This window comes from Phocoena sinus, chromosome 9, assembly GCF_008692025.1.
Source record: "Phocoena sinus isolate mPhoSin1 chromosome 9, mPhoSin1.pri, whole genome shotgun sequence".
Classification (NCBI taxonomy): Eukaryota; Metazoa; Chordata; class Mammalia; order Artiodactyla; family Phocoenidae; genus Phocoena; species Phocoena sinus.
This window is the reverse complement of record NC_045771.1, coordinates 56436068-56453130: the sequence shown is the minus strand read 5'-3', so window position 1 is coordinate 56453130 and position 17063 is coordinate 56436068. Positions and strand designations below refer to the sequence as shown.

General features: G+C 38.0%; 1 protein-coding gene across 6 annotated transcripts in view; it reads right to left on the bottom strand.

Moving 5' to 3' along the window:
* Positions 1 to 2689: 2689 nt before the first annotated feature.
* Positions 2690 to 17063, bottom strand: part of ANKIB1 (ankyrin repeat and IBR domain containing 1) — a 103866-nt gene continuing 89492 nt past the window's right edge. For 3 of the 6 annotated variants that reach the window (XM_032642438.1, XM_032642439.1, XM_032642434.1), the window contains 6 exons: positions 15038 to 15183; positions 13503 to 13681; positions 12619 to 12670; positions 8737 to 8851; positions 6217 to 6350; positions 2690 to 5861 (listed from right to left, as the gene is read on the bottom strand). In XM_032642438.1, the coding sequence (XP_032498329.1) occupies positions 5121 to 5861; positions 6217 to 6350; positions 8737 to 8851; positions 12619 to 12670; positions 13503 to 13681; positions 15038 to 15183 (1367 nt within the window). In that variant the 3' untranslated portion in view covers positions 2690 to 5120. The remainder of the gene's footprint in view (positions 5862 to 6216; positions 6351 to 8736; positions 8852 to 12618; positions 12671 to 13502; positions 13682 to 15037; positions 15184 to 17063) is intronic. The other 3 variants (XM_032642435.1, XM_032642437.1, XM_032642436.1) reach the window with 3 other exon arrangements.

The following is a 17063-nucleotide window of genomic DNA, read 5'->3' as shown; positions in this document are numbered from 1 at the left end:
CTCTATGGAGTGTGTCCAAATTCCTTTCTCCCAGCTGAATAGTCTAAAGTGCAAAGTGCGTGAGTCACGAGCTACATACATCAGGTGGCAAAAGGATGCCGGATCACCTTGTCCCTCAGCTGAGAGGGTAAGAAGCCCAAGAGATGGGGGAGGCAGGTCTGTGGGGAGTACACTTGTTGGCCTGTTCTCCCCCCTTAGCCCCTCGCTCCAGGGCCAGTGCCTGAACACTGGCGCAAACACTTCTCCTACAACAGTGGTGACGCATGTCAACATGCAGAGAGAACAGGGCCCACGGGCTTCTTTCTTCCCCACATACACCTCTGCAATTACCTGGAGTCCTTGGCACCTTCTGTCCCTCCTGCACCCAGCGCTTCATCCTCACATCCTCACTGCCGTCAGGGGTCAGGGGTCATGGGCCAGGGCATAAGGGTAGGTAGCCTGATCTGCACTTGTGGGCAAGGCTTTGCAGTCACTTTTGCATCTGAACAGTGCTGGACTGCTTGTAGCCCAACCACATGAACTTCTCATGTTTTCGGTCCACTCAAAGCTCTCAATCAAAGAGCACGGTTCTTACTGCTGATGCCGTTTAGTTCACATCTGGGGGCTCCCTGATTCAGCAGCCACAGCCATACTGCCTTTCAGGTAGGGCCACAAGAATTGCTGTTTTGTCATGAAAACTTTCCTTCCTGTCTGCCTGCAGGAGTTAGCAACAATCAAGGCACCATTCCCACAGGACAGCTTGTTTCAACCCTACTTCTTTTTGTTAAGCCTGTAAACATTAGCTCAACTCCAGTTCAGTAAAAGGTAGGACAGCGGGAGCCCTTATCCTTCCCCCACCTCTTAGCTATCTCTTGAGTGAGAGCATTCACTACCAGACAGATTCCAGGGAGTCTTATATTCTCAAACCTGGCCCAACGGTTCCTCTTCTACAAAATCATGTCTCTTTCAGCATTCCATTCCTCGCTGCCAAAATTGTCAGGTCTGGGATTTGATTTTATCCAGTAAGTTAGCCTGTCAGAGTTTCGTGGATGCTGACAGAAGACACAAGACCCTGGGTCAGAGGCAAAGACCTTTATCACTCAGGGCACAGCATGCAGAATGCACGTCAGCATACTTGTGCCAGTTCCTCAAGTCCCCAGTTCCACAGGGGCAACACAATGTGTCTAGATGAATGCCAAGTGTGCAGGGGATTTGTGTCGCAGCCGTGGAACAGTGTGAGGAATCCAACGCGTCGACAGCAAGCCTGCTCCTTGTCCTCAAGCTTACTACATAAATCCTGAGGAGTGGTCCAGGCAAAACTCTTGTCAGGGCTTGCAGTCTTAGCACCCTGAGCAAGCACATAAGAAGCCCAGGAGAACTGGACTGTCTCATCTAATAACTATCCTTCTCTATATTGTATTTCTTCACTCCTTCATGAAGATCTCTCTCAGCCTGTCTGTAAACTGATGCCTCGTGCAGGCTAGGCCATTATGCAACGGCTGGCTAAGAGATGATATATAGTCTGATCAGGAATATTTTCAAATTACAGTTTTAAAGACAAAAGAAGAAGAATTTCTTCAAAAGTTTTGCCATCACTAAGTTTGTCAGCCACCTGTCAGTCCTAAGTGCAACAGAGAGCTAAATTTGGGAAACTTTTCTGGTCCCTCTTTCTTTAAGAAGTATGACTACTCCCAGTTCCTAAAATAATGACAGTCATGTAATAATGTAGAAAGAGCCACTTACATCTTTCTCTAAAGAAATCTATTCTAGAGAGAAGGGGATAATGATTGACAAGGCAGTAACATACTGTTGCTGAGGTGATGACCTAGGAACTATGCCCATAGTCCAGGGCTGAGATACTACTACTCAGCCCAAGAGCCAAGCACATGAACACTTTTCTCCTATGGAGTTTTTGTTTCAGCCTTAAAAAAAAGAAAAAAAACCCCAAATTTGTATTATCATGTAATATTTAGATTCCAAGATTTTACTCTTTAGTGATTTACTAACTATAACTTTTAAAATTATGACCAAACTTCAGTAAGTCTCAGATTTTAATTCATAATAGGTAAGCAACAATATTTGAGGACTAAAAAGGGAAGAAAAATGAGATCAGTGGCTGCAATAAACATGCATACGGACATTGGAGCTAAGCTTGAGATCCACACAATGAAAGGCACAAATAAGACTACAACTCTTGGTGGTTATCATGGGCACATCCTGTGAAGCACCAGCTGGTGGCCTGGAACTTGTGCCTGTGCACATTGAAGTACAGATGCCGAGGGCTGTTGTAATAACTCAGATGGGAACAAATAACAAAATGATTAAGAAGTAGGCATTTCTATTCATATGGCATAAGAAATTTTCCTATCCTAAGCAATTTCACAAAATATCTTAAAATTCTATTTTTCTGTATGTTTCTATTAGAGATTTCAAGGAAAAATCACAACACTTTTCTTCTGAAATCTACAGTGATAAAAAATAATGATCGTTGAAGTCACAGTGTTTTAATGCATTGTCATGCAATGTTTTGGACTTATCTCTGGGGTAAAAAATGCTCAGTAAGTGGGCTAGTGTAAAAAATATTAGGAATTGATCTATTACATGTAAGAATCAAATCAATCCCATCATACTGGAGGAAATTTATCTTGAAAAAGATCAGCTTCCTGACTTGGTTAAACAAAGTCTATAATGTAATGAGACAAAAGTGAAGTAGTTTAAGTAATAAATGTTTAATCAAAGAATTTTACATATTATTAACAGCATTCATTTGGCTAAACATCTACACGTTTGTAGAATCCTACTGTATATAAAGTGGGAATGTATCAAGTATAGACTATGAAAGTGCAAATAACAAGTCAAGGTTAGAGTAATTTTTTTTTTTACATTATAAAATTAACTTGTTTACAAAATAGGCTTTGCCAAACTTTATTTGCGAATTGTAAAGTCAATGACTATGTTTTTAAAATATGTACCAAGGAAATACAAATTGGATAATGATCGTTTTCATGCTCAGGAGAGAACACCACAGAAACACAGGATACTGCACAAGTGAGAGGAACCAGAACCCACGGCTATACTGTCTGCACACAGGGCACTCCTTCTCACCTTACTGCAGCTTTGCAAGGCGCCTCAATGTGATACAAAGACTTTCTATTGAAAAATTAAAACTTGATCTAAAAACTGATTGGTGTTGATATTTTCAATCCAAAATAAATTTGTAAAAAAATCCTTTAATGGACTATTTCAGTTTAATATACAGTAATACACTGCAGATAAACCTAATATTTTCCCCAACTAATTTTAAAAGGGATTGATATCAGTGTTTCTGATAATTGGGGATATAAAAACTAATGTGGACTTCTGATATCCATGGCATAGGAGCAATTCCCACACAGTTTATCCTAAGGGAACAGGGGAATATTAAATACTCTAATATAATGTCTGAACCATATGGTTTAAAGTACAAGAAAATTTCAAAAGCGGGGTTTGGGAAAAAAAGTAATCGAAAACCACAATTACAACTCATGTGGATATCAATACTAATATAACCTTTTACCCAGCCCAGGACTTGCCTGTACAAACTTGGTACTGAAATTTTGGTATCTGTAGATTTCTGATAAGAATCTGGCAAAACATTAAACGGAGTATTACGTATCTATTTTGCTTATGTTACGCTAGTTTTGATAATATGTAAGTAAAACAGCCATTCCAACAGTTTATTCTAGTTTTAATTACGCACTGTACCATTGTATCTTCATTACAACTAGGACCAGTATTTTCTTCACAGTAAGACACTGATAACTAGGAAGTTGATTTTTTTCAACACTAAACAGTAATCACACAGCAAATGAGTATTGTGCAGTACAACAAACACGTCAGCATTTGCGATTTAGGCAAACAAACTGATTGAACATTTAGTTGTTATATTTACTGTAAAGGCAAGGCCATGGGTGGTTTTATGGAGGTCTTTGCAATTCACACAGCATAGTTACTTCGGAAGAGACACTGAAATCTGAATTACTTACTTAACTGGCAACTATCCATTTAGGTTAGGCAAAGGCACGGTAACATGTTGCGCAGGATGTTTTATTGAGTTTTTTAATAATTGTGGGATTTACTATAACTCATGAAAACTCCACTTTTTTTCTATTTTATAAAACACTTACCATTAAAAGTAATTGCACCCATTAGTAATTAGAATGCACTGTAAAATTGTGAAAACAAAGAACTATGATTGCACTTCCAATAAAGTGTCTCTTAAAATACAGCACCGCTGTTGCTAATCAACTGTACTTTAATATTAAAATAAACTGTATTTAACAGCAGCATTAGATTTTGTTAACTTAAGCTACAGGCTACATTTATTTAAATGCAGTCTCCATGGCAACAAAAGCCCGTTAAATTCTGGAATATCATTGCTACCAAGTGGCACCTTTTACTTCTGAGAAGGCTGAGACTGCTCTGGAGCCCTCCAGGACACCGCACACCTGAACGCCTTGTTAGCGCACGAGTCAGAGTTTGGCACAAGTGGACTATAAATAGACATGAAAAGAGATCTTTGATTCATGTGAAAATTAAAATGAATTACACTGTGGTAGATGCTGCACTAAAGAGAAGCCTTGGATACCTCAATTCACACTGCTCAGACAAAAAGGAAGAAAGAAAATTACGGAAGAGCACAAAGAAATTGAGGAATGAAATGTTATTAGATCTGTCCAAAATAACTTCTAAAATGAAGAAAACTTTTATTCTTTTAAAAAGGAAAAACCACCCAAGGATTGGAGAGTAAGCCTTTCATTTAAATGTTCAATTTAAGTATTGCTGACCTTAGGCTAAACAGAGGACTGCATTTTCTTAAAATGTGGAATCTAACCTATTTATTTCATTTGTGTTTCTCTCTCCCACTCTTCTGTTCGTCAGCAAAAAGGGGGAAAGCTATCCAATTAAATACAAAAGAAATTAATTCCCTGTAAGGTTAAAATCAGAAATGAAGCTACCATTCAAGGGAACTCCTTTGTATTTAATTCTAATGTCAGTGGTTTATAATTAGTTGGAATTAAGTGGATCAAATCTCTATAAAGCATATTCCACTAGCATACCATCTGTACCTGCAATTGATTTAGAGCCCCGAGGTGTGCAGCTCACACTAAATGTACTTGTTCAGGCCAGTCACTTGAGGTTTGAGGTGTTTGACTTGAAACATCAGAACCATCCCCCTTGTTGGCTGCCTCATTACCACTGTCGCCAGCTTGAGATGCTGTTTCCCCAGCCAGAATGTTTCCTTCCAAAGGATTTTCTTCTTCTATTTGGGTTCCTCTACCTTCACTGACCACAGAATCTTCAAACACTGAATCTTCTGGCAGCATCAGTTCCACATCCCTCACACCTTCTGACTCATCTTTGACACAGGGGAGCTGGGAATCTGCACTGATTTCTGTAGCTGCTGGAGGAATCAGGGCGATACTCTGAGGATTCATGTCATGAAACCAAGCCATAATATTGCCAAGAAGATTGTCATTGATGTTGGCGTCCTGGCCAGCTGAGTCAGGGTCACTGGATGAGGGATAGAATTCACTTCTCACCTCACTGAGAGGGTGTGAACTCAGGGTGTCAGTTGAAAATGGGTCACTTTCTGCTCCTAGTCTCATGAGGCTGTTACCAAGTTCCAACAGCTCAGAACTGCTCAACGCAGCCCGAGCGCTATCTGTGTTCCTGGGGACGGAGTCCAGCCTGGAAGGTAAAGAGGTGCCTATCGCTCCTAATGATGCTTCATTACTGAGAAAGTCTCTATTTTCTTCATTGATGGCTAGCCCAGATTCTTGCAGAGATAACTGTATTGCAAGAAGTATATTGGGATCGTCTTCATCCAAGGAACTCAGAGCCTGAGGCAACAGAAAGTAAAATTACTTTAAAATTTAAAAGGAAAAATGACTGAACCCAGTGAGGTCTACCACTGTTCTTTTACCAAACAGATAATTAATAGTACCTCTATTTATACAGAAGAATTATCTGACCTACTCAAATCTTATTTTAATTTTCTCCTTGTGGATGCTAAAGGGAAAAAAATTTACTTAAGGTAAATCTGAAACAGAAGAATCTTTCCCTATAGTACATCTCTGAAGCAAAGATTTTAGAATGGAAGGAAGGAAAAGGAAAGCAACAGAAGTAAAAATAGGAAGCCAGGCTAAACAGAGAAAGAGCAAAAGCAGGGGCAACGAGGCTGCCCAGAAAGGCTACCTGAAGAGAGTCCTGGTTCTCAGAGTGACTGGCGGGGGTGTAGTCGTGCAGAGAAGAGCTGTGCAGTGCGCTCATAGACGCAGAACTTACCACGGAGGTGCCAGGCCTGTGGCCACCGCCACCTTCCGGGATATCTGTTTCAAAGCAAGTGGTGCCAGAGATAATTTAGTCATACAAGATCTCATACATCTTTTTATTTAAATTGATGATTTCTCTTTGAGTGCTGGTGAAAACCTGTGTTCACAAGTTCACTTAATCTTTCAGAGATTTCTCATCCATATTTGTCTCATCATAAACAGCAATATATATCTAACACTATTACTTCAAATCCATGATCGTTCTTCATATTTTTGCTTGCATTATAAATGGTTCTATTCACAAATACAAGTGCTACCAAGTGCTTTTATTTTCCCCTTAAGCAATAAGAAAGATGTTTTAGTTTTCAGAGTTCTTAAAACTACAGAAGGACTTCCCTGGTGGCGCAGTGGTTATCCGCCTGCCAATGCAGGGGACACAGGTTCGATCCCTGGTCTGGGAAAATCCTACATGCCGCAGAGCAACTAAGCCCATGTGTCACAACTACTGAGCCTGTGAGCCACAACTACTGAGCCCGCGTGCCTCGAGCCCGTGCTCTGCAACAAGAGAAGCCACTGCAATGAGAAGCCCGTGCACCGCAAGAAGGAGTAGCCCCATCTTGAGGCCTGTCGATCCTGATTTATTAAAGATGATCTGCTGACACCATAGTTTGAAGATTTTAAATTAATAATTTAATATTTAAAGCTGATAATTAATATAATTTATCTTTAACACCAGAAATTAAAAAAAATGTTGCTAGGAGAACTGAGACTAGGAGAAAAATATTTCATGAACACAATAACAGTAATCAACAGCTACAATTTATTGAGTGCTCACTAGGTGCTATTAGTACTTGAGGGTTTTACACTTATTATCTCATTTAATGCTCACAATAAGCCCACAAAGTGATACTATTATTGTTTTTTTTTAAAAAAAAATATTTTATTTATTTATTTATTTGGCTGCCTCAGGTCTTAGTTGCGGCACCCAGGCTCTCTAGTTGTGGCACGCCGGCTCTAGAGTGCGCAGGCTTAGTTGCCCCGAGGCATGTGGGATCTTAGCTCCCCGACTAGGGAGCAAACCTACGTCCCCTGCATTGGAAGGTGGATTCTTAAGCACTGGACCACCAGGGAGGTCCCTATTATTGCTTCTTTAGAATGAGGAGACCAAAGCTTGGAGAGGGTAAGTGACTTGACTAAAGTTTCACACCGATATGCAGCAGAGCTGGGGTCATGAACTCAGGTCTGTCTGACTCCACAGCCCATGTACTTTTTTTCCCTCCCCCTCCAGTCAAGGCTTTATTGGGGCCCCTGTTGCAGCAGCGGGGAGCGAGAACAAACAACAGGTTCCCTTGCTTGCTCGCTCCCCAAGGGGAGGCGAGCTTGTTCCTTATATGGGGGGAGGGTAGGGGTGTGTCCAGTGGTGTGTGTGTGGGGGTGGCTTAGGTGTTTTGCCCACCCCTCTGGGGGTGTTGAGTGCAGGTGGCATGCGCAGTACCCTGCCTTTGCTCCCAACACCCTGTTTTTGCTCCCCGCTATTCAGAAGTGGCAGTTGAGTTTTTGGGTCTTTTGTTTCTTTTTGTCCATAATTTGTCCCAACTGTACATGCACGCAGTTATTTTTAGTCCCATATAGTTTCTTTGTATTTTGTTGCTCAGAGAGAGGTGTGTCCAGGTTCAAGCATTGCAGCACTTCAGCAAAGGGACCTAGGTCCCAGCTTGTCTCTCTCTTTTTTTTTTTTGCAGTACGCAGGCCTCTCACTGCAGCGGCCTCTCCCGTTGCAGAGCACAGGCTCTGGACGTGCAGGCTCAGCGGCCATGGCTCACGGGCCCAGCCGCTCTGCGGCATGTGGGATCTTCCCGGACCGGGGCACGAACCCACGTCCCCTGCATCGGCAGGCGGACTCTCAACCACTGCGCCACCAGGGAAACCCCTGTCTCATTTTTAGTGCTTTTTTTTTTTTTTGCCACCCATGTATCTTTCTGGTGAAATTGATTCTGGCTAAGGGGCCAGCTAGGGGATCTCAGTTCTCTCCACATGATCTCTCCATACTATCTCTTCACATTGGCTACTTTGGGCTTCCTCATAGCATTCTGGCTTGGTCCCAAATGTAAGTGTCCCAGATAAAGAAAGAAAGAAAGGCAGAAACTATATCCTTTTTGTGACCTAGCCTCAGAAGTCACATAGCATCTTTTTTTGACTGTACTTGATGTACAAAGGCCAGAGTCCATGTGAGAAGTTATGGGATAAAGGACACAAAGGGAAGCCATTAACTGCACAGCGCATGTTCTTAATCGCCCTGGTTTTCTGTATCCTGTGACATTAGAAGCATCTGCATGTTGACTGTATATCTAAATTACAAACTTTCACAAATATTTAGATTAGCCACTTTTAACAATAAATGCAAGAGAACTAAGATTAAAACAAACCCAACTCAAGAACTCACCTAAAGTGCTTTCACTTGGCTCATCAGGGTCTGGAGGATTACTAAGCATACTGTGCACATCTCCTCGACGGCGTTGTTGTCTGTGCCTCCTCCGATACTGAAATTCAGCATATTCCTGCATAAACCAAAGGTTATAAAATACAGGAGAGCATGCAAATTTTTAAATGCAAATAAAACAATACACTTTTTTTCTAGGAAAAAAATGTGTGATTTTATATACATATTATAAAATCACTTGGCTTTAGAAAAAGAAACTGCAGGTATTGCCATGCCAAGGAAACAGAAATGGTAAAATGGAAAAAGAAAAAATTTTAAATAGCCATTATAATTGTCTGGATAAATTGGGAATACTTGCAAGCTCCAATGCTAGATCATAACTGAGCCTTATTTCATATGCCTGGGTCTTGTTATCTAATATTATAACTAATACCAGAATGATTTTACCAATAAAAGTTAGGCCCTCTCTGGAGGTCTGGTTTTAAAAAAAGTGACTGTGATATATGCAACAGAAAATAAAAGAAAAAGATAAAATAAAGAAAAGCACTAACAGTTAAGTGCTTGTTAGACTGCTGGATTCTGTATTCTTTGGGACTACTACATACCATACTGACATCAAAGAAGAATATGAGGTTACCTTTAAAATAAGATGTTACTTGGCTTCCTTCCTATATTAGTTAATACGTGAGGTTATCTACAACCCAGGCAGGGGGAAGTGTTTTCTATTTAGCATACGGGAAGAACACAGATTTGGGCAGATGTCCCTGAGTTTATTTTATATTTGTGATAATAGTTTAAAGTGGGTTTGCTATCACCAGAGGCAGAACCTGGGCCTACCTGCTATTATCTGTATACAAATGCACTTTTCCAGATTTTAGAGACAGAAGAGACTAGAAGACAGTCCAGTGTTCATGACACCAGCATAAAAAGGCTAATTTTGAGAATCGTTATAGATTCTTTCAGTGATAAACAATAAAATATTCAGGTTTATGATTATCTGGTTACTCTAGAATATTCAATATGCTTATGTTGTGAAAGTAACTGGAAAAAATGAAAATAAGTTTTAAAACCCCAGTAAAACTTTTACATCATACAACTCTGGTTAAATTTATTCAAACTCCCTCATCTATGTAAGCAATTGGACCCTAATTAAAGAATGGAAGGCATTCTACCAGGTTAGAAACAAATGAACGTAAGATACTACAAGTGCCCAGAGAGATTATTCAGGTTCTTTAAATTTACTGCTGAGCTGGGGTATCATTTCCTCTTTTCCTGGAGACCCATGATCCAAAACTGGATGACTGTTAATGTGTCATCATGGTTCACTGGACCACTGAGGACTACCACGTTTCTCAGACAAAGATGGCAAGAAAACGTTATTTCAGTTAAGATTTATCTTGAGGGAGAATTTGTTTACTTTGTACACTTGGTGATGGTACAAAGTTACTCTGAATTAAATAAACTATTTCTGACCATAGAATATACATATTTCCAATTGAAGAAAACTAAGTGGTTAAAAAAACCTGTAAAAGAAACGTTATATTTACAATTATTCTGATAAAAAACTCAAATGGCATTCTCTCACCATGCAACAGGCTTTAAAATATTGTTTTCATAAAATTAAACTTATCTGAAAATTTCCATGGATTCCTAAGATCTTCAAGTAAGCATATGAAAAGGCTTTAGTCGGGATACTCCAAAAGGTTTGAGAGTGTTAAGGCTATAGAGAAGAGTGAGAAGTTCTAGGATTTATAGGGAAAAAAGCTTCCAGGAGTTTTTTTTTTTTTTATATAAATAATAATAGCCACCATTTATTGAGCACCAATTTTGTTAGTGACTTAAACAGATGCTTTAATCCTTCCAGAACTTCCATGGGGTAGGTATCACCATCCACATTTTAAAGATGAGAAATTAAGGAAGACACAGCCAAGTAGACCTTAAGTTATAGGGCTAGACCTCAAATTCTGGTGTCCCTTAGACTTTTCGATCATGCTGTTTCCTCTGGGCTCCACTGCCTTTAAAGTGGCACAAAACAAATACTGATGCTTGTCAATGACTCACTCAATTTAGTTTAAAAGAATAAGATGTAATTAACTTTAATGAAAAATATAAATTCAACCTAAAAGTCTACTGAAGTTGGGCAACATTATTTTTTTCAGAATCCATATGAAGGCAAAGAGCTAATTTTTATAGATATAATTTTGGCAGATACTTGATAGTCACACACATGCAGAATTTTAAAGGTTCATACTGTGTGGTAATTCTTTACATCTGCAATAAGGTTTACATAAAAGCTTGGTGTTCAATGTACCAAAGACTTTAAAGAATAGAAAACTGAAAGTGAATTAAATTATCCTTATAAAATTTATTAACCCATAAAAAATAAATTTAAGAAAAATGTTATTTATAATTTCACAGTTTTCAATCCCAAGAGGACAAGAGCTCAATAATTTGATTTATAAGTATTCACATGTGAGGTAAAAAGCCTGCCTATATTTTTACAAAATGAAATGGTGTTAGTCATATTAGCAGACCCTCAATATTCAAGAGAAATATTTTGAAATTACTAAAGTTATTTTCAGAGCCAGAAGCCACAAGATGATGTATACATGTCTGTGAATATACTGGTAAAGGTTTTATTTTTGCTAAATTGTGTTTCTACCTTGAAATACTGAAATCTTTGTATTCTTTTTTGATAACTGAAGCTTGTTTATTCCTCCTTTTAGGTGGAAGTTTTCCATACTATTCCCCAAAGCTGAAATTATACGATTACATAGAAATATTCAAGCATAGGGTCAGGTAAAGAAAAGGTTCATAATTTGTTTTACAATAGAAATTTCATTAATATATTAAAATTTTTTAAAAAATTTAAGTGAATTTAAAATTTCTGTATCAGAGCTCTAAGTACAAACTCTTCCTCAAGTAAATCTTGTTTTGCATATATCTACCAATACAAAATGCCACAAGGTGATTGCAAGTATCCTTAGCAGCTGAAAAGAGAAAGTATCTGATTTAAATAAACCACAGTCATTTATGGATAATAGTCAATTCCACTGTCTTTCAGTTGCAGATAACATATGGACTATAAATGATAAAGGTTTCATAGTTTGTCCTGCTGCCTTCTAAGAATTAAGTTAAAAGGTTATCATAATATAAGCGTCGAATGGTATACTGTTGTATAAAGAACCAGAAAGTAGAGAGAACTGCTAAAACCATTTAAAATCAGACTCAACAGTGACAGTGGCAATTTAAATCTCAGAAAATAGCAACGTGATTAAGATTTTCACTTTATCTTATTTCTATTTGCAGCAAATGTTATTTGCAGTATTAGTATTTTAAGATGGTATATCAACAACAACAACAATGAAAACAAGAAGAGTGTGAAAATCTTAAAGAGAAGCAGAGAGCAACTATCAAAGCATTCTTTCTGCATAAACACTAAGGTCAAGTTTCCACCTTAGTAACTGATTATAAATCAATGCTAATAGCTTTAAAATGCAATAGCTTTAAAAAAAAGATTGTCTATTTAGATTTTTAATAAATTCGGATTGAAACAATATTATAACTAGAAATGCATTTCTAATAAATAAAATTAATATTTCTGTTAATTAAAGACATTTTCCAAAAATGTAAGCTATAAATTGGCCTTCTGACTATTCAGTAATTAAAAATAAGAGAGGGTATGCATTTAATAATGTGATGATAATCCAATGAATAGGTAAATGTAGACTCTGCTGAGGCATTATTATTACAAAAGAAAGAAAAAAACATTGCTTACAATCTCAGTAGGATATTTAGAATAGATGAGGGTGCAAATGCAAGCAGGACTGCACTAAGGAAAATTATAACTAACCAAACCAAACCAAACCCGCACAAAACAATTACCTCAGGTGATGCAAATCCTAAATATTCCCAATCCCATGTTCCACCAGCAAAGCTACAAAGAAATTAGACATACCATTTGATTTATTATCAGTACTACAAAGTACAAACAATCAGACCCTTGCCCTTTGAACATTACTTTTAATTCCTCTGCTTGGAACTTGCTTAACCAAAGATCAACTACTGAATATAATTAAAATGATTCTTTAATTTTTTCTTTCAAATTCAACATTGCTTTATGTTTGTATAAAATGGTGGAAAAATTAAAAATCACCATGCTATACCAGAGTATTTTACAATTGCTTCTATTTTTAGAGGTTTATGTAAAAATAAAGGTCCAAGGAATTTCTAATGCTTATAATTAATATGAATAAGAAAATATGCTTCAATTTATAATGGCAGAAATAGTATAAGTGTCTGAAATAAAACAATGAAAACTCAACTGCTCTTTAATGGATGAATATGGATCACTTAAAAAACTTTACGAATATCAGCTTTCTAATTTCTTTACAACTTCTTACCAAAAAATACAAATATGACCATAACAATTTGGCAAGGCTTCCAAATTCTACATTATAAGATGTTTTTGACTATCAAAATGATGCGTTAGAATACTTGTTGAATTATGAGTTCACTGAAGTGTGAAATTTACCTAGCCTAATTTAGTCTGAGAAACTATACAATGAAAAACAAAACAAAACAAAAAAATAGATATAGTACTGGGGAAAAAAAAAACACCAAAAAGAAGTTAACATACTTTTATCAGCTATCCATATTTTAGGTATAAGTAACTTTCAGGAATATGAACCCTAGTTGGAGAAAAAAATAAACCTGCTAGCATTTGTGGCTGGTGCTAGGATGAGTTCCATGGTGTGTATCCTTTTCACCTGCGTCTTGGAGCTTCTGGTGAGTCTGCAGGAGCAACTCCCCGAGCCACAGATGCCAGGAACTCTTGCCTCTTCTGCTGTACAAGGCATGCTGCCTTGATTATCTTGTGGCGGGGTGTGCGAAGGTAAGGCCTATTGACTTTTTGGGCAAGGTCTTCAGTGACCATCTCTAAGTCTGTCTATGTTAAGAAGAGGAAAAAAAAAATTATAGGTTGAGTGGGTTAGTCAATAGCAAATCCAGTGTCTGTCTGGTTAAATCTAACTCTTTTGAAATCAGAAATTAATCCAAATTTTATATAACTTCCAATTTAACATATGTTTCTACTTTGCACATTTTAGGAAAATAGCATTCATTCAATAGGCATTTAGAGTAATGTAGTTGGTATGGATACAAAGAAGTAGTGAGTACAATATAGCAGCTGTATAAAAAAAATTTATAATTTGTCTGTGTGAAAAAGAACTAATAAATTTCAAGGCATTGTACATGTAAGTGCCTGACCACATGGTACAGACTATATGTAAATGCTGAAGGAATGTGAAGCAAGGCAAAACCTTTGTGATTTGGGGTTAGGTCTGGAAGGCCTCATGGAGAAAATGAATATTCAGCATTGAAGGAAATGTAAGATATAAATTAGTAGAGGGGAGTTCAAAGGGATGACATAAAAACAGTAGCAAGAGGAGAAAGTTTGGTGACTTCAAAGAAAAAAGAGGAATGTACAATGAACCTGGTCAGCTACACTGATGTCAGTTTGCTGACATGTTTTGTTTTGTTTTTTCAAGTACTCTTAAGTTTTTCAGTTGTACTGTTAAAATGAACTGGCAAATAGCAACTTTCCTATCTAGTATGTAATGTGGTTTGTTTCGTTTTTGAAGATAAAATGCCTAATTACATAATCAGAATTAGGCCAGATTTCAACCTCAACCAGTTTAAAATAAAGAAATAAATGTAGGGGCTTCCCTGGCGGCACAGTGGTGGAGAATCCGCCTGCCAATGCAGGGGACATGGGTTCGAGCCCTGGTCCGGGAAGATCCCACATGCCACGGAGCAGCTAAGCCCGTGCACCACAACTACTGAGCCTGCGCTTTAGAGCCCGCGAGCCACACCTACTGAAGCCCGCGAGCCTAGACCCCAAGCTCTGCAACAAGAGAAGCCACCGCAGTGAGAAGCCCGCGCACCGGGACGAAGAGCAGCTTCTGCTCGAAGCAACTAGAAAAAGCCCACACACAGCAACGAAGACCCAACAGAGCCAAAAGTAAATAAATAAAATAAAAGAAGAAAAAAGAAATAAATGTGGTAGGAAATGTTTGCATAGCTCAGAACTCATTCAAATCTGCACAGTGACAAATTCAAACATAAAGAAAATTTCAGTTTATTATCGGTAACTTTTCCTTTAAAAACCATTCTGAAAACAGAAACAAAATTGTTTATTAATTACACTCAAGTAAGATAAACCTTAGTTATAAAGTGGCTGAAAAAGGAGAAAATCTGTTTTTCATAGTAACTGCATTTAAATTTAATAAAAAAGACATCTTACTTGCATGAGTTCAAAAATTTCTTTCTTTGTGCTTTTAGGTTCTAAGAAAAATCCATATGGATAAGAACACTTGAGAATGCGTCGAGTTTTTAAGAGTACATGAACTGCATCTTCGATGAAAGTGGTATCTGGACAGCCTCCTTCAGCTATAAAGTAAACCAGGCACAGTGAAAAAATTTTTTTTGCAAATACACTATTATAAAATTCAACAGCTAAGTTCTCTTAAAAGAAAGAAAAAAGAACAAGGATCCCTAAGAAGAAACTGTTTGAAGTAGCTATATGATAGTATTTATTTGAACTAGACTAAAAACCTACATAAAACACTTATACGTTTTACATTTAGGTGACGTGTATGCATTTATAAATGGAGCACACCCTGCAGTAGCCCAGGAATACTGATGGCAGTCATGAAGGAATGCATACATTGATCCTGGATTCTGTTCTCACCCTGTGAGTAAACAAATCTAGCTTTAGGTTAACTCAAAGGTTCCATGTTTTACTAAGTTTTTTAGGTTATCCCTAGCAGAATTCTACTCATTAAGAATTAGAACAAATGCTTTGCTAAGTTGCTTGCTAAAAAAAAAAAAAAAAGCCTAATTATAAATTATGCTTCTGCAAAAACAACATTGTAAGGTAAAAGACACAACATTCTGGGGAACAACTGGGTAACTAATGCTAGTTAATAAATACTCCAGGGAGAGAAAGAGAGAAAGGAAGAGTGGTTTTATTTCTTCCTTTCCAAATCTTCTATCTTTTAATTCTTTTTTATGTCTTACTATGCTGTCTAGAACCTCCAGAAGGTTGAACAGAAGCAGTAGTTTACATCTACAAATACTTATGTATATTTAGTATGTTTTGGGCACTGTTCTAGGTATTAGAGATACATCCGTGATGGAATAGACTGTAGAACCTGTGAGGACTTTTTCTTTCAATTTTTACTGTGGACAATAATACTTCAAGAGTTTGGTATTGGCTTGATATAGTTATGTCATTACTACAGTCTAAGAACTAGTAATTAACAAGGAGACTAAGCTGCTACTGATGCTTTTTGTCCCACTCTAATTTATTTAACTTATGGTTATTGTTTTAATTAGGAAGTTATCCTCATGAAAATGGTGTTAGTACTCATTACTTTTATAAAATGGAGCAAACACAAGGGTAACTGATTCCATTTTAGGCTTAAAACCTTTTATATATAAGCTGTGATTATTTAAAAAATGTGACTTTTTAGGGACTTCGCTGGTGGCACAGGGGTTAAGAATCTGCCTGCCAGTGCAGGGGACATGGGTTCGAGCCCTGGTCTGGGAAGATCCCACGTGCCGCAGAGCAACTAACCCCGGGCACCACAACTACTGAGCCTGTGCTCTAGAGCCTGCAAGCCACAACTACTGAAGACTGCGTGCCTAGAGCCCGTGCTCCGCAACAAGAGAAGCCACCGCAATGAGAAGCCTGCGCACTGCAACGAAGAGTAGCCCCTGCTCGCCACAACTAGAGAAAGCCCGCACGCAGCAACAAGGACCCAAAGCAGCCAAAAAAAAAAAAGTCACTTTTTAAAACAAACATGCCAGAACCTGTACTCTGTGTGGTCACTGAGATATTATTTTAATTATGTAACTAGTATTCAATCCATTTTTAGGAATGTTCTTTTTGAACTTCCATTTTAGGAACCATAAGTAAGCCCTATCTCGTGACTTTGCTTTTTGACTCCAATGTCCGCTGTTTACCAGTGACATGATTTCTCCCAAAACTGCACTTGACTTCTCTTCTATACTAGGCACTCTGCTAAATTTTCTCAAGAATCTTTGGGAATTCAGTTACATGACAATTTGATGGCTTGTGAATCTTGCTCCTTTGACTAGGTCAGGGATGCCTTTTTGGGCCCATTCACTTTTCCCAACATTGTAGAGCATCATCAGCAGTGGCACAGAGTAAGCAAAACCACAATGTGTGTTTATCTGCCAGCAGCAGAGCTTGCACTAAGAGGAGCAGGTGACGTAAGCAAGGTGGAAAATCTTACCAGAGGCCT